Raw genomic sequence first — 26,973 nt, 5'->3', positions numbered from 1 at the left:
CCAAGAATCATCACAGCGCTACAAGTGGGTTCCACAATCTGGTTCTGGGTTCCACAATCTGGTCCTAACTTCAGAAGAGTTACACAACTCACAGATTTGGCCTGCGGATTTCTGCACTGACTTAACACAGATAATAAAAACACGTAATGTACGTAATCCACACTTCTCAGGAAATCCAGCCTTCCAGAGAATCTCAGGTCAATCTGCGTTCATGGCCTGTCACCTAGGCTCAGAATCACACACTCCTTCCTTATTGCATATGTGATGCTGGCACCATGCCAATGCCCCAGGTCTCAAGGAAACACTCACAAATACAGAGCTGGAAACAGTGTGGATCTCCTCTGTGTCAGTATTATTAAAATAGGTATAAAAATGTGTTTAGGACTTAGACTTTATGGAATCCTTGTAATTGGCTGCATGTATTAATCTCACTTATAATATCTATATTCCATGTTATAAGGTAATACTTAAGTGTTTGCTCTGTTAGGAGTGCAGTGTTTCAAGGTTATCAGATGGTTCAGGGGATACCGTAATGGGGCAATGGTGTTAGGGCACTGCAAAGCTCTTCTGTCCAGCCATCCTGTTGCTAGGTGCTTGTACTCACCCATGCTGGCAGGTCTACCTGATTGGTTCCAACACAGAATATATGATGGCTTGGGACCTCTTTCTGCGGTGGAGGGGGGCAGGGTGGAAGAGTTCCAGCAGGAAGCAAACCTAGGACTAGCCAAGCTTGGGGTAGAGTTTAGAGTGGGGTTTATATTTTGTTGGAATTGTTTAAGGTAACAGTAAAGGTGAACCTTGGGAAGGGTTATGTTTGGACTCACATACAGTATAGTGCGATTATACACCACTTGGAGAAGTGTGGGAACTCAACCCACTTACACAGTTCTGCATCCAAACCTTATTATGCAGGACGTTGGACACTAGTCTCTTAAAGCAACAGCTGCTTGCATAATATGACAGATGCCCCTGTGCACACAAACCCACGTACCCCACACTTGAATGAAAATTACAAATGTAGTGAATGATTAAACATTAGGAAGAGACACTTAGATTCTGCAATAACCAGCACAGTAGAAACAGACAGACAAAATAGATACTCTGTGAGATGCTGAGTGCCTCCTGGCAAGGTTGAGCTCTCTCAGCTCTGAATAAAGTTCAGTGGGAGTTGAGGGTGGTCATTATCTTGAAGGAGCTGCTCAGTTGTTGCTATGTGTGTATGGGAAACTGAAGGACCTTGCAATTTATTATCTACCTTTGACTACCTCATGTACCTCTGTTCACTAATTAATCTCCCTGGGAGTAATTCTAATGTCAAAACCACAAGTAAATTCAATCAGCTTTCATTTAAGAATATTTAACTTTTATATAATCCTTGTTTATCCTTAAAACCTCAAAGAGCAGTAAAAAAAATGGGTAAGTATTATCATCATCATTTTACACTTGGAGAAACAAAGATACACAAGTGTTAAACTGGCTTTTCCAATATCTCACAGCAATCAGCTATGTGGTAGGGCTGGAAACAAAATCCTAAAGTAAAGTAGCCAATACTACTATCACTTTGCCTTGCCAGAGCAGCACAAATTGGCCATAGTTGAGGCCAGGGTCTTGTCTGCTGTACCCTAATCCATGACAGAATGTTACCTCCAAGACCATGACAACTGAAAGTTTCATTATTGTCCTTCACAAGAACATTTGACCAAAGGCCTTTTGAAATTAACAAGAGATGAGTTTCCATTATACACTATTTTATGGACACCCTCAAAGAATTCTAATGGATTCTGTCTGTCCAATTTCCTTTTACAGACATGTATGCTCATTTAGGTATTTCATAACTATCTTTAATTATTGTTTCCACCAAAATTGCCTAGTACTGAAGGCAGGCTCTCTTCTCTTTAATTCCCAGGATCACTTTTAATGCCTATCTTAAATATTTGCTACCCTCCAACCTTATGGTATAGTAGCTGATTTTAATGAGAGAACATTTATGTTAGCAACTCAGCAAATTCTTCAGTCCTATGCTTGTTATTTAATTTGTCAATTTGCTTCAATCCTACTTCTTTTGACATCTCAATCTCTGAGAAGGCCTTGTCTTCATTATCTGAAAAGGAAGGGCACCTGCCACCATCATTACTGGTGAGGATGGATCACATACTTGATTTTAAAGTCCTCATCATTCTCATTTGAGCAGACTAAATCTCTTAGAAAGTCCACCAAACTTTTTATTTCATTTGATAGCAATTCACTGGACAGTGCTATTTGCTAAGAGGACCTTATCTAAATGGGTACCCAAGTATATCTTCTGTTATGCTCTCCTTAGCATGAAGCTGCAAGGTTGTATCAATGTGCACTCAGATAGAGGCAAACCTGCCACAACTAGCTATATCATACTTGTCTTCTCTGAGTTCATCAGCAAAGGAGCAATATGGTCATCCTGCCATGTGCTCCTACAGCCTTATTGCTTGGTTGTGTTGAGAAGCCCACCTTGGACTCTCTGCATTCCAGAACTTAGTTCTAAAGTCGGGGATAAGCCCAATTCTACCTGCAGAGAAGGTGTTCATTTGTTTTGGGGATGTGGAAGTCCCTTATTTTATGCGGGGCAAAGATTTTTTCAAGTCAAAGTTGATTTTTCCCCCCTGTTCACAGTTACTATTCAGACTAAAAAGTCTCCCTGGTATTGGTCAGGTATCTTATTCTTCCCTATACCATGTTTAATATTACAACCACTACCAAGTTCCCATATCACTTTTAGCACTGCAGTCTTTTCTTCTTTCAGCTTATCCTCAAGCTTCTTAATCTTCAAGAATGAGAATCCTATGGAGAACATATCTTTAAAGAAGGGGATATTGTTGGGACGGTCCCAAAGTGGTATGACCATACTGAATGAATGGTGTGAGCATAACCTGACATGACTTAAACATGGCCGAATGGCAGCCATGGAACAGGTTCCCATTAAGCAGAAGCAGATTTGATAAAGGACTGGCAAATTCTGTATGTACGATCAATATTGAACCTATTGGTAGGCAAATATGGGCCCATGCAAAAGTAAATATCACATATATAAAGTTCCAGTATGAAGCACAGGTTGTCCTTACAGCAAGGACATCACACAGAGAGCCAGAGCGAATGACTGATGAGTGAGTAAACATGGGGTGATTTTCGTTCGGTACCACCCATCCCCTCCTAAAATAGTAATTAGGTGAAAATTAGTAACTACACGCCCACTGGGCATGCTTTTAAGACCTGTGACTCCTTTGAGGAAAAAGAGTATAAGAATCAAGCAAAATAAATTACTGTTGGTTGGGATTCCTTCACTGACACTTGAAGAAGCAATGCTGCCAGACAGAGTAGCCAAAACTCTGCTCCGTGGGCTCAAGTAGGACTGTGAACCAGATGGGTCTCAAGGCAACCAAAGCCTTGACTCGAGGGAATCCGAGACAGACCAGAGGGCTGAGAAGTACAGACCAGGAGGGAAGAAGCCATCTATAAAATTGGTAACTACCTTCTCTGTTTGCCAAGTAGGAACTGTGTGAGGTTAGCGCAGGATCTGTTCATGTATGTTTGTGAAAGAGAGACTCATTAAGAGGAATGTATAGCTCTTAATGTCTAATGTAGGAGTTATGTGCTTAATATAACCCCTTACCGCTTGTGTAATTCCTTTTCAATAAACTGCTGGGTATTGCATATAATTACTGTAAACCTTTTTCACTGGTATGACACTAATCTGCTCCACCAGGTGCCAGTAAAAATCCATTTCAGGGGTAGTAGCACCCCCTGTTGCCAACAGATATCACACTCATTCTGCTTTTTTGACAACATTATTTCACAGGCTTTTCACCCGTCTCCCCTCTAAGTTGGGTTTCTTCTTTGTGGAGTATCTGTAGTTTTGCTTAGATAACTTCCCTGTGACACAGAGTTACAGTTGATCTTCTAAGGAAAAGTATTTGTTTAATTAGTAACAGATTATGGCTCACTGTAAGCTTTGTGAATGGTAAGGAATTATGCAATATAACTTATGAACTGAAAATCTCTTCAACTGAATTTAGCAATCTGTAATTTTCAGATCTTGATTTCTGTCCATTTTTATCTGAACATAATCTCCTTTCCATAAGGAATTTTACACAAAAATGCCAGCTGTTGTCACCACCAGCATGAGCCCTAGTATAGACATGACTTCAGTGGCTTTCAGCATTTTTAACCACCGTGCAATATGATACATTATAAATGTCAGAAGCCACCAGATTCTTATATACACTAGTAATACTACCTCACTTCCTGACTTACAGCTTTCCCTAGTATTCCAAACCCATATATTTTTCCTTCTCCTGCAGCCACATCAAGCAGAGGAGGCCTTGGAGCCTCAGGAAAAAGGGGGTCTGATGATGGCAAGTCTCTGGGTATTTTTGATGAAGGGGTAGAAAGAAGAGTGAGATACCTGGGGTGGGGGGGGGGAAGAGCACATGCTGACTAAAGAGCTAATGGATCATTATGCCAGGGGCTTGGGTGATTAAGAATGTTCTCTTCCAACTAGTGGTTCTCCTGAAGTTGTAGTACAGACGTGGGCAGGAACGGGGTTTGCATTGGATAGTCACACAGCACTCAGTTGTATTTCTATAACAAAATGGTTAATTTATCTTTTACACAGCAAGAAAACTCCAAGGAGTTTTCAAGAGCTTGTCACAGGGTTCACTCACCACATGGGGTGACTCCTCCTGGCCGCTCTGGGGCTTAGCTCCACTCACCTCTGACCCGTCCCATCTGTCACTCATTCATGCACCTCACTGCTTCTCTCTCCCCCTCTGCAACTCAGGGTGCTCTCTCTTCATGACTTGGTCTCCAGGCAGGTCACTATAGTCCTCCTCTTCTGGGTATCAAAGTCCCACTAGATGGCTGTATTAGGCAGTCTTCTGCTCAACTGCCTGGTCTGTGCCACTTCCCCCGTGGTCGGTAGGGGAACATGGGCTTGGGCATCACTCCAGGTTCTAGCCCAGGGACCCTATAATCAGCAGTCAAGGTCTGCACTGCCCCAAACCTTGCAACTGTTTCCTTGGGCTGCTCCTACATCACCTCTATCAGGCTCTTCCTCCACCCTCCTCTGGGTACACCCTTTCCTCCAGGCCAGAACCCCAGTGTTACCCACACAAATTTAGAGCCCTCTCCTCCCCCTCTGGGTGCAATGTCCCCCTACGGCTTAATGGGACCTTTTCCCAATGAAAGAGCCTTTACATAATAAATATCCTTAACTTACATTTATTAGCATTTAATAGTATACACACGCCAAGCATCTAATGCTCACCACTCCTAAAAATGCAGACAGATGTTTCCTGATGGCCAGTCAGGATCAGATTTCATCTGGGGCTCTTGCTGCTCTATGGTATGGTCATGCAGGTTGTAAGAGTTCCAGCAGCTTTGGTCTTAAGGAGTGTCCCAGAGTTAGGTTCCAACTGGCTTCTCTTCTAACCCGCATTACATAGGTAAAATGAGAGTCTCTTATCTATACCCAAACCAATTAGTTTACTTAAAGTATGACTATGCAATAAATTTAACCAATCAGAACTCCTGATGGGCTCAAACAATTTCTCTAGTGACAGCAAAACCTCACAATTTCTACTTACCAGAAAAAGCAACTTTTCACAAAAACTCACACAAGCACCGAGTAAGAAACATGCAGAAACTAAAGGTTAGCTTCTCCATAACCCCTTCTATTCCCATGAAACTGTGATTTTCCTCTATCTACCCTGTTATCAATGCTGCAGCTGGGATTCTAAGCCAAGGCCAAATTTACTATGGTTTCCGTTTCCAAGTAATGGTGGCTGAGCATACAAACTGGCTGCGGGTTATGCTCAATCCATATACAACATGGCTGCAGGTCATGTCAAGTCCAGGTCTCTCATAACACCAGAACTTCCATTTTCCCCTGGGTTTCCTCCTTTCCCTCTCTACAGCTGGAGAGTGGCCACAGTCCTCCACACTTCAGACCCTCTTCCATTGCCTGCTTCCTGTATATTCCTGTATTATAGCCCCACCTGTCCTTCTCAGCTTGGCTCTATTCCCAACGAGGGGTTGCTTATCCAGTCTAATTCCCCTCAGTTGTGTCCCATCAAGTTCAGTGGTCCACTTCTCAACCTCATTAACCCTTTCCAGGCTGATATGGGGTGAACACCCCCTCTTGCTGTCTGGAGTGGCTCACAACTATAAGTGCCTACCTCAGGACAGACTCAAAAACAGGGCAGTTACCCCAAACTGGTTGTGTGTCCTGTAATTAGATTTCACCAGGCCAGCAACAAACATGAACTCCTGGATCACTTTAACACTCTTACCATGAAGTCACAGACAGTCCTTTTTGACTCTCCAGTCTATCTTGCCACCCAGACAAACAGGATTTAGTGATAAATGGTCACTGACACCAAGAAAATCCCACCACATTCAGGTTCCTTCCAGTCCCAAGAGACCAGTCACTTACCCCAGGTCAATTGGTACCTTAGATCTAACCCCAAAGACAATGCGTTTAGCCAATCCTGTAATGATCCTATAATGCTTTATTACCTAGTAAAAGGGAATAAGAGTTACTTACAGGTTAAAGCAAGAAAACATATAGACACAAATGACAGGTTTCAGAGTAGCAGCCGTGTTAGTCTGTATTCGCAAAAAGAAAAGGAGTACTTGTGGCACCTTAGAGACTAACAAATTTATTAGAGCATAAGCTTTTGTGAGCTACAGCTCACTTCAGAAGTGAGCTGTAGCTCACGAAAGCTTATGCTCTAATAAATTTGTTAGTCTCTAAGACACAAATGAGTTACCATCTACATCCTAAGAGTGACAGAATTCAAAGGGTCTTTCAGGGCAGAAACAGGAATCAGTATCTGGGTATCTCAGGCTTCAGTTTAGAATCTCTGGCCCTTCAGAATACAAATAGCTAAAAAGATGGAAAATTTTCCTGTGGTTTTGTTTTATTTCCTTCATTCAGCTTCCAATCCCACAGGACAAGCTTCCTTCCACCTAGAATTTCCCAGGAGTGATGGGGCCATTAACCAATCCTTTCTATTGCAGTGTTTCTTGATAGCCCATCTGATTTTAATAGTCCTTCTGGATGGGCACAGTGAGGGACAATTCTCAGGCCTCACTTCACAAGTTCGAGGCAAACATTTTCAAACGTATAAAGCAAAACTTGCATATTTTATTATAGATATTACTAATGCATGCAGCAATTTACAACCATTTCATAGAATCTAAACACTAAACATAGTTGTACAAGACTAATACCTATTTTGGGCAAAACTAACATACAGGTGAATTGCTCTGGTCTCCAGTCATAAGGATGTTACTTGTTAGCTAATGCCTGTAGCCTGGCGAAGAGCTGGCTCTGTCCTGCCAGCATCACACCTCCCTCCCCCATGACAGAGCTATATACAGTAGCAATCTGACCAGCTAAAGAGTGCTCCCTATCACCTCTCAGCACACCTTGGCCCTGCTTTGCACCTATTTAGTCACACCTGTGCTGAGTGAGTGGAAGATGCTTCCACCAGTGTAAGAGAGCAGAAAAAATACTGATTTTGTAGCGCTTTTTCACCTATTTTACACACGCATAATGATGACACAAGGTGCAAGGCACCGGGAGAAAGTTTTCAAATTCAGATGCAACACTGGTGCTAAGGGTGAAAAATCTTGTGGGGATAGGTGTGACCCTGTAGGTACATTGAGGAAAACATCAACAGCATAGAAAAAGGTTGGAAGGGAACATCCCCTTCTTCCCTGCCCATGGCTACATCTATACTCACCTGCTCCATCCCAGATGTCTCTGTCACACTGCCTGCTGTGGGACATAGGCTAAAAGTGCAAATCTCAGGTCAAGCTGCCAGAAATCAGGACATGCACCCCAAACTGGTGGTATATTCTATCAGAAGATTTCACCAAGCCAGTAACAAAGGTGTACTTCCAAAATACTGTACTAGTTACTATCAAGCCACAGACAGTCCCCTTCAGGTCCACTAACCCCTCATGTACCACCCAGACAAGCCAAACTTCTGTGATAAATGATTATTAAAACCAGAAATCACATATATTAGGTAGGTTCTTCCAAGTCCAGGGAGCCGGCCATGTACCTCAAGTCAAACTATATTTCCGGATCTCACCAAATACCACGCTGCAGCCAGTTTTTAGTAAACTAACTAAAGATTCATTAATAAAAAAAGAAAAGAAGAAAGTTATTAAATGGTTAAAGTGGATCATATACATTACAGTCTATTTCAGAGCCTGAAGGTCAGGATGACATCAGTGATGTTAAATCTGCTGGTTTGCAATAAGTCTCTCTCCAAAAGATTAAAGCCCAAATGGTAGCTTAGAGTCTGATAGAGTCCTTCCATTACTCTTTCAAGGCATCCCAAGTAATAACTTGGTGATCTCCACCCACTGGTTCAAACTTTCCCTGTTTAAAGTTCAGCAGATAAGAGATGGCAAGATCATGCCCAGGGTTTTTCTTTTATAGCTGAAACAGGCTACCAAGTGTTTCTGAGCACAGCATGTGTCTAAAGATTCCTCATTGTTGAGCCCACAATGACCCACCTGTTCAAGTCCACATTCTAATTCCTGTGCAGAAATAGGTAATCCAACCACACTGATTTATATAATCAATTGCTGGTCATTCATTATAACAGGAATAGATCAGCTGAAGACAAAATAAGTAATATTCATTTAATTCATGCAGTATGTACACATCTTTGATCTTAAGATTAATTACAGTTACAGGACATAGACACACATACACACAGTGTCTTCCTTGATTTCTTATCCACACATGTGAATGGTCTTAGCCTGTTAATCCCTTCTAGTATCTCTTTGATGCCCACACACAAGTTCATTGTCCTGATTACAACTGCAATGCCTCTCAACATGCCTTTAGGGTCATACACAGGTTACTCGTCTGCTGATCCTAACCTGAGCTGGTTTGACAGTGTCCCAGTCACCCACCCCCAAAGCGGGTTTAAACAAGCATTTACGGTGAGCAACTGGTGGGGGAGGAGGTGGAGGCAGGTAAATTTCAATCTCTAGGAATGAGACATGTTGATTGTAGCCTGTGCTTGTATCTGAACATCCTTCACACTAATTCAGTAGAGGCAAAGAAGGATAAATAAATCCTCTTCTGGCTGTCTTTAGCATAAGAAAAACTATTATTTGTCTTTCCTGTAGACAAGACAAAGCTGAACATGGATCCTTCAGCTGCCTATGATTTGCTGGTGGACGGTTTCCAGGACTGGGATCTTACTGGTGACTCTGTTCCTTGTGAGCTGCTGCTCATTGGCGAGACTGCCTTCCCAGTGATGGTGAACCCCCGGGGGCAGGTCCTGATTGCCGCCTCACAGTATGGGAAGGGCCGGATGGTGGTCATCTCCCATGAGAGCTACCTGGGGTGTCCCAAGATGTCTCAGTTCCTACGCAATGCTGTGGGTTGGCTCAGTCCCTCCCCAGGAGCGGTGGTTGGTGTCCAGAAGACCTTGAGCTCCCTGGTGGGCATTCTCAGTAGTTCTGGCACCCAAGTGCAGCCCAGTACAGAGCTCATTGACTCTTTTGGGGTTTACTGTATGAATGCCTATGATGCTGCACAGAAGAGGGAGCTGATCCAGTTTGTGAAGGGAGGAGGAGGTCTGCTCATTGGGGGTCAGGCTTGGCACTGGGCTTCTGGACACAGCGCAGAGAGAGTGCTGTTCGATTTCCCTGGGAACCACGTAACCAGCGTGGCCGGCGTTTATTTCACGGATATATATGGAGAGACGGGGATCTTCAGCGTCTCAAACAAAGTGCCTGCAATTCCCTTGATCGCTCCGTGAGTATCTGAAATCATTTCCTATGTATTAAAACCTGTAATTAAAGCTGTAAGAAAATTACTCCTGGGGGAATTCTAGGCCACTGCACATGCACAGATTTTATGTACCCTGCAGATTTCTTTGCTTCCCTGCAGTAAAATGACTTTCTGATGGGGAAGCAAAGGGAAGCCACAAGAGTGGTCATGAGATCCTCCCCAGCAGTATGTTTTGGGTGCCCAGGGCAGCCGGCAGAGAGCTAAATCACTGTGGGGCTGGGGGCTCCTACCCTGTGCCAGACTCAGCTGCTAGTCCCGGCTGGGCTGGGAAGGACGGGACTTCCTCTTCCCTTGCACAGCATCTGGGATTGAGTCAGATCCACCCCCAGATTTCTCCCCTGGCTGTAGGAAGCTCTGAAAACTCTCCCCGCTTTTCAGCTGCAGGGGGAGGGATCCTTGTACAGGGAGCGGCTCCCCATCCACCCAACCCCTGTGCATCCAGAGCCCCTCATACCCAGACCTTTCTGTCGAGTCTCACCCCACCTGCACCCAGAACCCCCCCTTACGAGCCCCACTCTCCCTGCATCTGGACCACCCCGATGAGCCACCTGCACCTGGATCCCAACCCTACCAAGTCCCAACCAGCTGCACCCGGATCTCCACCCCACTCAGCCCCATTTCCCCCAGCATCTAGACACTCCCCACCGCTGAGACGTCCACACCAAGACCCCCCTGCCAATCTCTATCCCCCACACATCCAGACCCCCACGCTGAGCTCCAACCACCTTCACCTGGACCCCCCCACAGAGTCTCATTACCGTTGCACCCCCGCTCCCCCATCCCAACAAGCCCCTGTACATCCAGATCCCCCACAAGCCCCTGTGCATCCAGATCCCCCAGTGAGCCTCCCGCACCCAGATTGCTCCACACAGAACTCTTTCAACCCACACCTGGATCCCCACACACTAAGCCCCTCCACACTTGGATCCTACCTTGCTCAGCCTGCCTGCCCACACCTGGAGCACCTGGCATGGAGGGGCAGGGCCCTGGGGTGTTTCTGCAGCAGACCCTGTCCTAGCGCTGTGTCAGAGTTGGGAGCAGCCTCATTGCTCAGTCTGTGTGCTGTGGGGGAGCTACATAGTGATCTCCCACCTCTGTGCAGCCTGTCACCTGTGCTCTCCAAAACCATGGTGGAACCTCCACATTTATTTGACAAATGAAATTTGCAGAATTTTTAATTTTTTGGCACAGAATGCCCTCAGGAGTAGAAAATATTCTTAAATGCTGCTATGTTGGAAAGAGTATTATTTTCTAGCACCTTAGGGGGTATGCAGGTCCTTATCACTGGGGGAGGAAAAAGGAATTAACAGGAAAGAAATAAAACCAGAATCCTGCTAAAGAAGTCTGAGGAAACATTTGACTTCTGGGGACTCTGATGCTCTGAATGAGTTCAGGTGACTCATGAAGTTCTAAGCATGAGACAAGGCAAATAAGTGAATCCTTTAACTTTTTTTGTGTGTATTTCAATAAGCAGGGATCCTGTTACTTATTTGAGATCTGAAATATTGATTTAGTATAGAACCACGAACAATAATTAACCTTTAAGTAGTTATGCTCCACAAATGTCTGTTTACATATAAAGCATGGATGATCACATGACAAAACTGTTACAAACTTTTCTGAAATACAATGAGCCATTTATTGCTGTGCAAAGGAAATTCTCTAAGTTCTGATTATATAAATTAGCTCAGAACCAATGAATACAAAATATCCCTCATACCTTATCCTCTGCTCTGCCATTCGGTATTTCATCTCTCTTCGTGCATCCCCTTACCCTGTTCTGTTTCGTATCTCTCATTCTCATCTCCTTACCCTCTGCTGCACTGGTTCTGCCAAGCCACTTCACATAGGATAAAAGGATAAGAAAAAGTGACATGAAATTGCTACAGAACAGTGCAGGGTAAGAGGATAAGAGGCTCACTTTGCTTTAGAACAGTGGTTCTCAAACTGTGGGTCAGGAGACAAAGTGGGTTGCAATCCTGTTTTAATGGGTCACCAGGGCTGGTGTTAGACTTGATGTGACCTGGGGCTCAAGCCAAAGCCTAAGCCCCACCACGCGTGGCCAGAGCTCAATGGATTCAGCCTGGGGCAGCGGGGCTCAGACTTTGGACGTCAGTTTTGCCCCCACCCACTTGGCGCTGCAGGGCTTGGGCTATGATCCCACCTCTTGGGGTCATGTAGTACTTTTTGTTGTCAGAAGGGGGCCATGGTGCAATGAAGTTTGAAAACCCCTGCTTTAGAATGATTATTCAGAACAATTGCAACTAAAGGCAGAGCACTGTCACTCAGATGAAGGCAGTTAATTGTGTAGAAGTTTCCACCAGTAGATCTCAAAATGAAGAGATCTTTGTAGAAGTGATTTCAGAATATTTGGATATGCTGTAGGGAGAGCAGAGATACCATACAATCTTCCTCTTCCATCTCACGATATTGTGACGGTGCTGGCATGTGACCTGACAGGAACATCTCTTGGTTTTGCAGGCATTGGCTAGATTGCAGCAGAGATTTAAACCTTCTCCTAACAGGAGTGTCAGAGCTAGACATAGTGACAGATGGTGTCCCCTCTCACCTGCTGGTCCATGGCACACTGGCCTTCCCCCTTGGCTTGGATGGCACCTATCGATGCTTTCTTGCAGCAGCTCACTCTGGCCGGGGCTGTGTGGTGGTGGCTACACATGAGGTCCATCTTAGCACCCTGAAGCTCACAGACTTCATCCTCAATGCCATTCGCTGGCTGGGTGCTGAGAAGAAAGGGAGAATTGGCATCAATCCCAATCTGAAGAACCTTCATGACCTGCTGATTCAAAGGCAGGTGGTGTGTGAGATTTCAGAACTTACCGACAATCTCAGCATCTACTGCTGCCAGTCCTACAGTGACAATGAGGCCAAGAAGATTCATGAGTTTGTGGCAGAAGGAGGGGGCCTGCTGATTGGAGGTCAGGCTTGGTGGTGGGCTTCTCAGAATGAGGGCCGAAATGTTCTGGCTGAATATCCTGGCAACAAAATCCTCAATGGGTTCGGGATCAGCATCCTGGGGGAAACCATGGAGGCAGGCAAGTACCCAGTGTTACGACCCGAAGAGCAGCGGGGACATTACCACTTCCGTAGGGCACTCGCTCAGTTCCAGCAGCACCTAGACAAGAAGGAAGAACTCCAGCCCCCAGTGGCAGGGTGGCTTCAGAAACTGAGACAGGACTGCGCCAAAGTCCTTCAGATCCCAGTCAAAAATGGCCACATCTATGCCTCATTGTACCACATCCTGTACATGATGGTGCAGAGCAATGGGATCCCACCAGTGAGCAAGGAACACGCAGTCAAGGGGAACTCCAAGGAGGTCGTGCTGCTTCATGTGGCTACAGCATTATGCCAATCCATGTCCAACTGTGCAAGGCTAGCACTCTGTGAACTCCCCACAGTCCCTAGCACCACTGTGGAAATCAACTGCACAAACACAGGTGAGAGAATCTGTCCTTCCTCACAAATCTCCCCTCCCCCTGTTTCAACATGGAATGGCCTGTAGAACACGGGGTATAACAGTGTATAACCCTCCATAGCCTTGATCACATAGATCACATCTGTCACATTGTGTGCAGAACAGAGCTGCTAAAGATGGAAACCTCTTGGGTTACATTTAGCTTCTGCTTCAGGACCCAACTTAGGCTTTCCCCTAAAGTCAATTCTCCGTTTTATCTAGTCCAGTTTTAAATTATTTGAGTGATGGGACTTCTGTAATTTCTCTGATCCATGATCTAATACACCTCACCATCAGGAAACATTTCTAAACATTTAGCCTTAATTTACTTTCATCAGCCTCATGCCATTACTGCTAATTATACCCCTTTGGAGCACCCTAAACAATTGCTCTCCTCAGAGTTTACAGTTTTCGAATTAGAACTTTTCAGGAATTTTTTGTTAACAAATGTTTTCAACAAAAGCCAAGAAAAACAATTGGCTGATCTTTCTCCTCCATCTTCTGACCAGTTTGATGAAAATCTGCAAAAGTTTCTCCTATTTTACCCTGATTTTTGATCAGCTCTATTTCAAAGAAAGCCCCTTCTACCTCCATATTTAGGAATCACTTGGCTAAACTCGATAGGTAAAATCCTGGCCCAACTCAACTCAATGAATTTTGCAACGGGACAGGATTTCACTTTACTCATTTCCTTCCTAATCTTCATCAGCAAATTCTCTCCAGCCCCTTAATCAAGTGTTCAGTTTGCAATGAAAGGTTATGGGGCTCAAGCAATTAGGTGCTGGGACTCAAGCAAATTTTTTACATTCATAACCGATGCAGCAAGCCCAGAGGTGCCGGGCCTATGAACTGACAAGCCCAGAGGTGCTGGAGCTAAGCCTTGGCAAACCCTTGCACAAATTAAGCACTGCCTTAATCATTCATGTTGCTTTTTTCTATATTCCTCCATTTTATTGATATCTTCATGGAACAGAGGTGCCCAATACTGAATCCAGTATTTCTGGTGCAGTCACCAAAAAAGCAGAGAGAGATCCTTACTTCATATTTTACAATGTAATTAAACCTCTGCCCATGTAGCCCCAAAATTCACATTTGCCATTTTGCTGTCGCATAACAGTGTAAGCTCATGTCTAATTATTGTCTATTATCACTGGAACAACTGTTTTTGAAATCATCTGCTTTTTGATAAATGCATGTTTTAATCCAGCTATATGATCTTGAATTTGACCATGATGAACTACTTTTTGCCCACAGTCCTATATTTCTCTCCAAGGTGGTATCTGAAGGTCACCTTATTGAGCCTATTGGCCTGCCAACATTCGTTCCATGCCTGCTGACATTGTGGGTGAAATGCTTTTTCATATACTTCATTTAAAAGGTCCTTGGGATGCTACTTGGAGCAGACTAAAAGCTTTAGAAAGTCTACGTAACTTTTTATTTCATTTGATACCAATTCACTGGACAGTGCTATTTGCCAAGAAGACTTTGTCTAAATGGGTATCAACGTACATCTTCTGGTATCCCTGCCTTAGCATGACACTAGAAGGCTGTGTCAATGTCAATTTAGTCACAGCGAAAGCTGCCACAACTAGCAATTTTGTAGTTCTCTTCTCTGAATTCAACAGCAAAGGAGCAATATGGTCCTCCCTCCACGTGTTCCTGCAGCCTTATTGCTTGTTTGTGTTGAGAAGCTCACCTTGGACTCTCTGCATTTTAGAACTTAGTTCCAAAATAGGGGAGAGGCCCTGTTCTCCTGCCTCCAGAGAAGTTCTTCATTTCTTTTGAGGATATGGATGTCCCTTATTTTATGTAAGCCAAAGTTTTTTTCCTAATCAAAGTTGGGTTTCTTCCCCCACCCACCTCCATCATTGAATGTCACTATTCAGACTAAAAAGTCTCCCTGGTACTGGTCTGTTCTCTTAGTCTACCTTGTAACATTTTTAACAACCACCACCAACTTCCCATATCACTGTTAAAACTGCTGTCTCTTCTTTTGGCCTATCCTTCACGCTTCTTAATCTCCAGGAGTGAGAATCCCTGGAAATGTGGAAATCACAATAGTTCTGCTTCTTTGAAAACATTATTTATCAGGCCTTTCATCCATGCCCCTCTAAGGTGGGTTTCTTCTTTGTGGAGTATCTATATTTGTTACATCTCCTTGTTTTTACATTTCTGAGACAAGAGTTTAAGGTTTTATATTTTGACTGATATCCCTCGCTGAGCTTCACCTCCTGTTCAATTCAGAGAAAAGCATGGAGCGTTATGGCAGCGGCATGTGCATATAATATAATCTAATGTGCAGGTACTGTGTGATGACCAGTAAGGTCTTCGCTCCTGCCGTACCTTCCTACACTGGAGACCTTAGATTTTTGCCCAAGGGAGTTCATTTGGTTTGTGCTAAGGAGCAAGGACCCAGGACTGAGCATCCTGAATGATGTTGTTTAAAGAAACCAGACTGAAGGATTGTAATTTGCCCTTTTGCTTGCAGCTCTGACATTATCAGCAGAATATCGTAGAAATCATGTTGTTACAATGTCTGCATAATGGTAATGTTATAAACAAGAAGTTAATTTCCTAGGAGAATGCAGCAGGAAGTATTAGCCCTCCCCTGCTCCATCTCACATGAATACTCTTTGCCCCCCGATGACATTCAGTGAGGGGAGATCCGTCCTCATGCAGACTGGCCATGCCATTCTCCTGATCCTTTCATATTGGAAAACAGAGGGAGGTGTTTAAGAATAGCTCTGTATTTAGACCTGTCCTCTGTGTTTTATGCCAGGTGATACAGCATGAAGGAGCACAGGACTTTATCTTCCGCGTGGGAACACAGTGACCTTTATATTTCCTAGCACTGTTACTGGAGTTGGCCTTCAGGTGAACTAATCATCCTTTCTGATGTCTGTTACTTTACTTAAACTGTAGTTCTACTCAGAAATGTGATTACATAAAAAATGACACCTTATTGTTCAGCTCTGTTCCTGGAAGATATTCAGTTCTGTGGAAAGGTAGTGTCTTCTTGCTTTGTAGGAGCATTTACCATGCAGAGCAAACACAGGCAGCAGAGAGGGAGCTAGATTCTATGTCTTCTTGTGCGTTAAGAAAATTGTTTACTATGTTCTAATGAATTGCCCCATAAATGTTAAGCTCTTTGGTTTAGGACCCAAATCATCTTATATATTTATTTACGCCCAGATCCCCAAAAGCAATTTAGGCCCCTAACTCCCAGTGAAATCAGTAGAAGTTGGGGGCTTAAATACCTTTCAGTATGTGGGTAATAGTTTCTTGTACAGTGTACCCCCAAGCTTGGAGCTCTCAATTAGCTATAATATTAATACATGGTTAATATCAATAATGAGGTAGGACAGCTGAGTGATTGCAGTGCTTGACTAGAATCCTGGTGCTTGTGGGGCCGACTGTCACTGGATCTCACACTGAAAATCTTCCTTCAGTTCACTCAGCTGTAAAATGGATCCCTGCTCAATAGGGTTAGGGAAGTCAAAGAAGGTCAGAGGTGATGCGCACTGCCATATCACTGCCTTGTGTACCTTGGTTATGGAAACTGATCCACCTTAAATTGCATCAACCTGATGAGCCATCTGTGGCTGGAGGCAGACTTTTAATAACAATAATCCATGCAGACCCATTGCGCGAAGACTACAGGCCAGGACTAAGAGTCCTGGGACCTTAGGCAAATAACTTGTGAGTTTCCATTGATTTCTCTGGAGTTGTGAGTGCTCAGCACCTCTGAAGAGCCAGGCTTCCATTTGTCTGTGCCTAAGTTTCCTCCTCTGTAAAATGGAGCTAATGCTCCCTCCGTTGCAGGGCTTTTGTGAAATTTAACTCATTGATGCCTGTGAAATGTGATACGAGCTTCAGATGGAAGCTGCTATTGAAACACAAAGTGTTAATAATTGTTGATCAAATGACACACTGGAGATGTAATAAAATGCCACTGCTTATACACTTTTACTTCTATGCTTTGTGGGGCCACTTTAAATACAGACTCTAAAGCAGAAAGGCAGAACAGTGAGGTCTGTAAAGCTCACGTATCAGATCATTGCTCCACTGATTTCATTTGAGTATAAATAAGGTTGCGAGTCTGTCATAGAAGTTCCGTATTCTGTGACTTTCTGGACCGCCATGACTTCTGCAGTGGCAGGTACGGCTGTCTTGGGGGCCACCTCAGCAGCTCGGGCAGCCCCCAGGCCAGCCACACCGGCTGCTGCTAGGGCAGTCTCAGGCCACTGCACCCCACCCCATAGGGTGCTGGAACTAGGGGTGCTGCACCCCCTGGCTTGAAGTGGTTTCCATCACTTACAGGGTTTACAGTTTGGTTCAATGGTTCTCAGCACCCCCACTATACAAATTGTTTCAGCACCTCTGCCCCTCCCCGCAGCAGCAACAGGAATTTGGGTGTGTGAGGGGGCTCAGGGCAGAGGCATGGGGTTGGGTTGTGGGAGTGGGTGAGGGCTCTGGGCAGTACTTACCTCAGGGGAATCCCCGGAAGCAGCCGGTATGTCCGGCTCCTAGGCGGAGGTGCCGCCAGGCGGCTCTTGTTTTTCCTCTGCCCACAGACACCACCCCCACAAATCCTATTGGCTGGGAACCCATTGGCACTCGGGGTGGGGGCAGCGCATGGAGACCCCCTGGCCACGTGTCTGCCTAGGGGCTGCAGGGACATGCCGGCCTCTTTCAGGAGCCACATGGAGCCTGGTAGGGAGCCTGCCAGCCCTGCCAGACCTCCTCTAGCTTCCCCAACACCAGCGGGGGTCCCGGACCACCTTCTGCCCTCACCTCCCCCCAGCACCAGTGGAGATCCCAGGCCGCCCCCTCAAGAGCACCTGTGGCACCCCCGGGCCACCCCTCCCACGAAGCACCCAAATTTTAGTCAGGATATACAGTACAAGTCATGGACAGGTCACAGACTGTAAATTTTTGTTTACTGCCCGTGGCCTGTCCATTACTTTCACTAAAAATAACTGTGACTAAAATGTAGCCTAAATTATAACTGTCTCCTTGGCCTAGATCCTGAAAGCTATGTAGGCACCTGACTCCCATTGCAATCCAGGGGAGCTAGGGCCCAGCTCCACAATGGGACTGAAGTGCTTAAACCCAACAGGGACTAGCAATTCTCAGGGCAGTGCTCTAACCAGTGGGCTATGGGATATTCTGGTGTGGGGCTCCCGCAGTCTCTCCTGTTGAAGCTTTTCCACTTGGATAAGTGTTTAAACAATGGTCGGTAAAGTTCATTACTTAATTGTTCCCATAACCAAGCAACCTTTTCATTTCCAGGTGCAGATTGGGTGTCACTCAGATGACCTCAGCAGAGCAGAGGAGCTGAAACGCCCCCCTGTGGTAATACACAGATGTGATGTCAAAGATCAGAAGATGTCAGTCTCCTCTCTCGGGGGGGGGGGCTCATTTACATCATAGTGCCAAAGGGAAGCCTGTTGGGGGGAGTGTCTATCACTGTAAAAGGGGCTGCGCATGCTCCTTTCTTCAGGCTTGGTAAGTGTGCTGGTAAATGGTCTGCACATCTCTTCTTAGCCAGTTTTGCTGATGATGATAATGATCATGAAGAGACACAGAAGTGCCTCTCTAATTATCCATGATTTGGGCTTGATCAGTTTTATCATGTTGCTTGTTTAAAGTCTAGTGCCACTTCTGAGCAAGATCTTCTTTAGCTGCCTTCTTCCTGGTCATTTGTGTATTCACTAAACCTTATTCTCCTCGGTCGGACAGAATAGTGTATCTCTGCCAGCTTGATACCAGATTTTGTTTCTCACCATATATTTGAGCAAGAACAAGGGTTACTTTGATAGCACCTTAAAATGCAATCCGGGAAGAGGATAAAGGCAGAAGATAAAACCAACATTGGCAGGGAGAGGAGATTGTAGTCTCATGCTTTTAGTCATCGTGACGCCCTTCTGACAACAAAAATTACTACATGACCCCAGGAGGAGGGACCGAAACCTGAGTCCACCCAAACTACACCATCCCAAGTGGGGGGGCCAAAGCAGAAGTCCAAGGGCTTAAGCCCTGCGGGGGTTGGGGGCTGTAACCTGAGCCCTGCCGCCCAGGACCACAGCAAGTCTAACGCCGGCCCTGGCAACCCCACTGAAACAGTTTGAGAACCACTGAGCTAGATGAATCCAGCAAAATCTCAGGCTGTTTTAAGTTTTCTTATAGATGCACAGGGCCAAATTTAGAGTTGCTGTACATTCAGAAGGGTCCACTGAAATCAGTGGATTGGGATAGGACACACAGAGTCTGAATTTGGCTCACAAATTAATATCACTAATCATTCTTGAATCAAAAATATTTTGAACATATTGTTCCCATGTATGCAAAGTTATTTTCCTTGTGTTTGAATGTGCTTTAACTTCATGGCAAAATTGTCTTTAAAAAAAGTCAGTAGTGTTTCTTATTTATATAGCCCTGGTGAGAACAAATGACATTTCATTGCAATTAGTGGACTGAATTGATCCTCAGCCCGTATTTTTCATGTTAAACAGAAAAACACTTATTTTTTTCATTTCTGGCTGTTAACTATAACACTAATTAGAAAAGGGAAAAGTCAAATATAATTATTTGTTCAATAGCAGCTCTTGATGGTCCCAATCAGGATCAAGGCCCCATTGTGCTTGGCATTGTACAAATGCAGAATAACAGATCACTTTTGCCTCAAACAGCTTATAATCTAATTTGAAAAAAGGTGCAACAGGTTCCCAGCTCACAAACCAATGAATACAGTGGCCGGGTTTCCATTTACTATAATGGACTTTGGATCAATCTTTGAGAGAATGCAACCAAAAAAAGGAGGGGACGAAGAATAATAAATCAAATCAAATCATTAGGTTACTTAAGTAGCTTCTGCTCATCTTTAAAGCTTCCAAGGGCCCCAAGTATTTTAATTTATATTAAAATATAAAATGAAATCTGCTATACCCAAATGATACGGAACCAAATCATCATGGGATTTAATCTCTCTCTCCCATACTGATGCAGGAAAGACATCTAAGAGCCAGTGGCTGACCTGCATCCGTCACTATCCAGCTCCGTGGGCAGAACTAGCTACCCAGAACATCAGCTTAATGGTGCCTGCTGACAGCATCCGTCCCATAGAAGATCCCGAGCCTTTGCTAACCCTTTGGGAGCAGATTATGGCAGCTGTAGCTGAGCTGGCTGCTACACCAGCCAAGTTCCCTCGGCCAGAAAGGATTGTAGCAGATGTTCAGATCTCAGCTGGTGAGTATGGTGTATTGTCATAAAAGGCAAAAGAGCGACACCCTGGGGTAAAGGATTGAATTGGAGGTTGAGAGCCAGGAACTCTTTAATTGCAATGCTGGTTCTTTACTGACTCTCATTATGACACCTTGGAAAGTCACTAACCTCTCTTGAGCTTTTCACCAAGACACAAGATGTGGAGAATACAGTGGGACCCTCTAACAGTGTAACTCTATTTATAGTGATGCTTCCCTCCCAAGCACACTCTTATTCGATCTGTCAGATCCTGCCTCAGTTTACTCTAGGAGTGAGGGGAAAGAAATTGGTCATACCCAACTCACAGTACAGCAGCCCTCCTTACCAGTACAAAATTATTCTACACAGCTAGAACTGGTCAAAATACTGAGAGGGAAAAATATATGCTATTAATAGACGGATTTTAGTTCAGTTAGAAACTGGTCTGAATGAAGACGTATTCAATGGTCAGTACATTTATTCAATCCACTAGTGAGCTGCCTGGTCAATTCTGAAGCTTGAATACCCACACTGATCCTTGGCAAATGCTCCATACAAATGCCATTTGTTTGCTTTTGGTATATATCAAATTTTAAATTCCAAATTAGCAAATATTGTGACTGGCTTAATTATGCATTAGTGAACCGAACTTCAGCAGATTTGTAATTTAGCAAATGTAATTCAACCCCCTTCCCCTACAATATACTTTCTAGTCCTTTGTTCATTCCTATATTTAAATGACTCCAACCATGGAGCTTCCTTTGGAGAAGACTATTCCATATTCTGTGTTAGTAGATCTCACCACTATAAATGTCTCGTGGTCAATTTAATCATACTACTTATACATCCTTGTCCAGCTGTACAATTACGTCAACGGGGCTATATTCCTGCTGATTGTTAAGTGCTTTACTGGACTGGGGCCAGAGCATGTAGCATTTTACAAGGCTGAGTGCCATCTGAGGATGACTCAGTGGTCTGTCTGAAATTACTTGGTGGATGTCAGTCCCGTTCCCAATAGATTAATGTGCACACCAACAAACAACCATCATAATTAGAATTATTTGTGCCCTGTGTTGAGAATCAGATGCCAAGGACAGACTGGATCATGAAGACTGAACTAACTTTCACCACAAGGGATAGTCCCTCCAAGAAATTGAGATCACTTGAGAGGAGGTGGTGTGTAATTTAGAAGCTTGTTCTTCCCCTGCCCAGCCTTTCTCTCTTTTGTGGATTTACTGAGTATTTTGTTATCCAACCACAGTTGTCAATCCAGCACCTTTCTTCATGCTGAAATTGACTGTAACAAAGAAATTAAATATCAGTACTAAATCATACTGCCCCTCCTCCTTTTCTCCATCTCCCCCCGCCCCCCAAACCAAGGGGATCAGCATCTCTGACATTCAGACCATTTATTTCTAAAGAACCATATAATGAACACGGTATTAAAACATTCTAAAATACAATAAAAACATTAGATCCAGGGTCACCACTACAAAAATGTTCATGAATATCAGCTCTATTGCTTTAATGCATCCTCTGTGGTGGTGTTTGTGCCTCTCTTGGCTCCGATTTCCATTACCATTTGAGTTTCACTCTCACAAAAGGTCACAGAGTAGCAGCCGTGTTAGTCTGTATTCGCAAAAAGAAAAGGAGTACTTGTGGCACCGTAGAGACTAACAAATTTATTAGAGCATAAGCTTTCGTGAGCTACAGCTCACTTCATCGGATGCATTTGATGAAGTGAGCTGTAGCTCACGAAAGCTTATGCTCTAATAAATTTGTTAGTCTCTAAGGTGCCACAAGTACTCCTTTTCTTTTTGAAAAGGTCACAGAAAGTGAATTTCAGAGAGGCGTGCATGAATCTTTGCAGAAACTGAAATTTTAAGCATGGGAATATTCTCAGTGGAAGAGCCTGCACATACACTCCCAAACAGGTACAGCAATTACAGGATGACTTATCTGACCAATCACAACATGGATCAAATTTTGATTATCAAATACTCACACTGACCTGTTACAGTATTCATCCATTAACACTGAAAAAGAATGAATTTGAGGAACTATCCAGAGGGTAATTCCAGACCACAACAAAGGATTTAATTGGTCTGATTTATTGTTCTTTGTGAATTACTTGCCAACTTCTAAAAAACACAGAATAACTTTCTTGAGCTGAGATCTCACCTTGACTGTTGGCCCCATTTCCCCCCTCCAGGCTGGATGCACTCTGGCTACCCAGTCATGTGTCATTTGGATTCATTAAAGGAGTTGGTGAACATGAAATACATGCAAGCGAATAGCCTTTGGGGACCCATCCATGAGCTGGGACACAACCAGCAGCAGTCAGGCTGGCAATTCCCCCCTCACACTACTGAGGCCACCTGCAACCTGTGGTCTGTCTATGTGCATGAGAAGGTGCTGGGAATCTCCAGGGACAGAGCCCACGAACACCTACAGCTGCAGCACCGCAAGAAAAGAATCAGTGATTACCTTAGCAAAGGAGCCCAGCTAAAGGACTGGAATGTCTGGACTGCACTGGAGACCTACCTTCAGGTAAAACAGAAAGAAAAGGAGTACTTGTGGCACCTTAGAGACTAACAAATTTATTAGAGCATAAGCTTTCGTGAGCTACAGCTCACTTCATCGGATGCATTTGGTGGAAAAAACAGAGGAGAGATTTATATACACACACACAGAGAACATGAAACAATGGGTTTATCATACACACTGTAAGGAGAGTGATCACTTAAGATAAGCCATCACCAACAGCAGGGGGGGGAAGGAGGAAAACCTTTCATGGTGACAAGCAGGTAGGCTAATTCCAGCAGTTAACAAGAATATCAGAGGAACAGTGGGGGGTGGGGTGGGAGGGAGAAATACCATGGGGAAATAGTTTTACTTTGTGTAATGACTCATCCATTCCCAGTCTCTATTCAAGCCTAAGTTAATTGTATCCAGTTTGCAAATTAATTCCAATTCAGCAGTCTCTCGTTGGAGTCTGTTTTTGAAGCTTTTTTGTTGAAGTATAGCCACTCTTAGGTCTGTGATCGAGTGACCAGAGAGATTGAAGTGTTCTCCAACTGGTTTTTGAATGTTATAATTCTTGACGTCTGATTTGTGTCCATTCATTCTTTTACGTAGAGACTGTCCAGTTTGGCCAATGTACATGGCAGAGGGGCATTGCTGGCACATGATGGCATATATCACATTGGTAGATGCGCAGGTGAACGAGCCTCTGATAGTGTGGCTGATGTGATTAGGCCCTATGATGGTATCCCCTGAATAGATATGTGGACAGAGTTGGCAACGGGCTTTGTTGCAAGGATAGGTTCCTGGGTTAGTGGTTCTGTTGTGTGGTGTGTGGTTGCTGGTGAGTATTTGCTTCAGATTGGGGGGCTGTCTGTAAGCAAGGACTGGTCTGTCTCCCAAGATCTGAGAGAGCGATGGCTCGTCATTCAGGATAGGTTGTAGATCCTTGATGATGCGTTGGAGGGGTTTTAGTTGGGGGCTGAAGGTGATGGCTAGTGGCGTTCTGTTGTTTTCTGTTGTTTGGGGATACCATCATAGGGCCTAATCACATCAGCCACACTATCAGAGGCTCGTTCACCTGCGCATCTACCAATGTGATATATGCCATCATGTGCCAGCAATGCCCCTCTGCCATGTACATTGGCCAAACTGGACAGTCTCTACGTAAAAGAATGAATGGACACAAATCAGACGTCAAGAATTATAACATTCAAAAACCAGTTGGAGAACACTTCAATCTCTCTGGTCACTCGATCACCGACCTAAGAGTGGCTATACTTCAACAAAAAAGCTTCAAAAACAGACTCCAACGAGAGACTGCTGAATTGGAATTAATTTGCAAACTGGATACAATTAACTTAGGCTTGAATAGAGACTGGGAATGGATGAGTCATTACACAAAGTAAAACTATTTCCCCATGGTATTTCTCCCTCCCACCCCACCCCCCACTGTTCCTCTGATATTCTTGTTAACTGCTGGAATTAGCCTACCTGCTTGTCACCATGAAAGGTTTTCCTCCTTCCCCCCCCTGCTGTTGGTGATGGCTTATCTTAAGTGATCACTCTCCTTACAGTGTGTATGATAAACCCATTGTTTCATGTTCTCTGTGTGTGTGTATATAAATCTCTCCTCTGTTTTTTCCACCAAATGCATCCGATGAAGTGAGCTGTAGCTCACGAAAGCTTATGCTCTAATAAATTTGTTAGTCTCTAAGGTGCCACAAGTACTCCTTTTCTTTTTGCGAATACAGACTAACACGGCTGCTACTCTGAAACAGGTAAAACAGAGAGATTCATAAGGATGTGTCTGAATGCAAATGATTCTAAAAGGATGCTGGCTGGTTTGTATGTTCCACAAACATAGAAGCAGGTGGCAGGGGGAGAGAACTCCAAAACTTCTCCCTCAAAATTCAGGCCCCTCCCGTTTGGCCTAAATAAGATTCTCCATTCACTAAATGGCTTATTTATTCTTATTTATTCATACTGACATAGAATTACAGACCTACTTCACAGGTTTCAGAGTAGCAGCCGTGTTAGTCTGTATTCGCAAAAAGAAAAGGAGTACGTGTGGCACCTTAGAGACTAACAAATTTATTAGAGCATAAGCTTTCGTGCATCCGATGAAGTGAGCTGTAGCTCACGAAAGCTTATGCTCTAATAAATTTGTTAGTCTCTAAGGTGCCACACGTACTCCTAGACCTACTTCAGTGTGTCTAGTAGAGGGCAATGGTGGCACATTCACATCAGCTAGCACATTTAATAATGCAGGATAATTTGTTACTGAACAGTAACTATATAAAAAAGATACCTTCAAACTCTAAGACACACTTCCTGTGTGCAGGCAGGGTTAGAGTCCCTGACTTTAGTGACTAAGAGAGAGATTTTTAAGGGTATTTAAGTGCCTAAAAATGCAGATAGGCACCGGATGGGATTTTCAAAAGGTGCCTCTTAGCATCTTTAGGGGACTAAACAGTTTGAAAAATCTGGCCCTAAAAACTAAGTTCTTACTCCTGTTAGTTCTGCATAATCAGCAACATTTCAGAGAGAGGAAGGTGAACTATGCATCATCAGAGGTGTATATGTTCTAGTAGGTATAAAATGATGTTTCACAGCTGTTAATGATGGCCTAACTGTATCTGTATACTTTCTTATTAGTGATGATACATGAAAAGGAAAGATCCTAGCTCAGTGTGGGGGGGGGGGCTGGTAGAGACAAAACATCTTTTTATTTGTAAAATGAGCATATTGGATATTGAAACTATTGAGAAAAAATAAGCCTGGCGTCCCATACCAGTACTGTTTTTTTAACAGTCTCTTTTCAGAGTAGAAATACACTGTAAAATCGACCCTCCCCATCCTCACTCCTAACTCTGATCACTGAAATACAATTTCAGTACCTTTCCCCAAAATGATATCATAATCTGATAACCATGTAATAGTCATGAGGTGTGATTAGCAATAACTGTAGATTTGGTCACTCATCCTCATAACAGGGACCTGGTGCAGTGTCTTGTGTTACTTTAGCGAAGTATGATGCACTTTTAATACAGTTTTTTCATGCTCTTCAGCTTCAGGAAGCCTTTGGCTGGGAACCCTTCATCCAACTCTTCTCTGAATACCAGACAATGTCTAACATCCCCACAGACAACCCTTCCAAAATGAACCTGCGGGCAGAGAAGTTCTCTTGGCAGGTGAAGAAGAATCTGGCCCCTTTCTTTGTGGCTTGGGGCTGGCCCATCAAGGGAGAAGTCTATAAGAAGTTGGCATCTCTGACCAACTGGGATAAGAATCCAATGAAGACAGTGTGATGCTTTATTCACATGGAATGGTGGCTGTAATTTTTAGAGATAATTCAGAGTTGCTTGTCTTTCCTATAAGGCTAGATTCAAATCGGTATGGTGCAGGCTTATTAATTATCTGTTTCATACTTGTTGGTATTTCTGAAATAATTGCCTTTGCCATGTGAGGCAAACATCTTCTGTAATCTGAATTTTCTGTTCCTTTCTCTGGGCCAGCTTCTGCTAGCTTTGTTCTCATGGAGTAGCACTCTGAGAAGATCCATTGATTTTAGTTGGGCTACTTGTGGATGAATAGGACTACTCATAGAGTAAGGTATTACTCCACAGAGTCAGTGAAACAAACCAAAGATATCTACAGCATCGATTACCTTCTAGGCTAAATTACTAAATTACCTTCTAGTATTTTCATAACACATTTCATATTTTGAGATGTAGCTCAGTTACTCCTAGCTATAATCTGTAGTGAACTCTTGGGAAAATATCATCTGGCCCTGAGTTACTATGATTTATCAATTTGTTTCATTCTTACTTTTTTCTGATACCTCAGTATCTGACAATACCTCATCTTGATTGCCTGC

The 26,973-nt window shown here is 43.9% G+C and overlaps 1 protein-coding gene and 2 long non-coding RNA genes across 8 annotated transcripts in view; 2 read left to right on the top strand and 1 right to left on the bottom strand.

Annotated features, from left to right (window-relative positions):
- Nucleotides 1-6,530, bottom strand: part of LOC119849905 — a 67,323-nt gene extending 60,793 nt beyond the window's left edge. For 2 of the 6 annotated variants that reach the window (XR_006281527.1, XR_006281522.1), the window contains exon 1: nucleotides 5,297-6,530. This is a non-coding gene — a long non-coding RNA (uncharacterized LOC119849905). The remainder of the gene's footprint in view (nucleotides 1-5,296) is intronic. The other 4 variants (XR_006281529.1, XR_006281519.1, XR_006281526.1 and 1 more) reach the window with 4 other exon arrangements.
- LOC122460285 lies at nucleotides 2,047-5,559 on the top strand. The gene is made up of 2 exons (XR_006281515.1): nucleotides 2,047-3,494; nucleotides 4,646-5,559. It is a non-coding gene; the product is annotated as an uncharacterized LOC122460285 (long non-coding RNA).
- Nucleotides 6,531-8,632: 2,102 nt separating the features above from the next.
- On the top strand, nucleotides 8,633-26,572 carry LOC119841435 (TRPM8 channel-associated factor 2-like). Its single transcript, XM_043514832.1, is given in 9 exon segments — nucleotides 8,633-8,637; nucleotides 9,187-9,820; nucleotides 12,338-13,311; nucleotides 16,108-16,202; nucleotides 18,621-18,734; nucleotides 18,737-18,836; nucleotides 20,337-20,576; nucleotides 22,783-23,120; nucleotides 26,165-26,572. Coding segments are annotated over 8 exon segments (2,718 nt in total). The 5' UTR covers nucleotides 8,633-8,637; nucleotides 9,187-9,203; the 3' UTR covers nucleotides 26,405-26,572.
- Nucleotides 26,573-26,973: the final 401 nt, after the last annotated feature.

Source organism: Dermochelys coriacea, chromosome 1 (assembly GCF_009764565.3).
Source record: "Dermochelys coriacea isolate rDerCor1 chromosome 1, rDerCor1.pri.v4, whole genome shotgun sequence".
Taxonomy (NCBI): domain Eukaryota; kingdom Metazoa; phylum Chordata; order Testudines; family Dermochelyidae; genus Dermochelys; species Dermochelys coriacea.
Note: the sequence above shows the minus strand (reverse complement) of the source record. Positions and strands in the feature narration are given on the sequence as shown.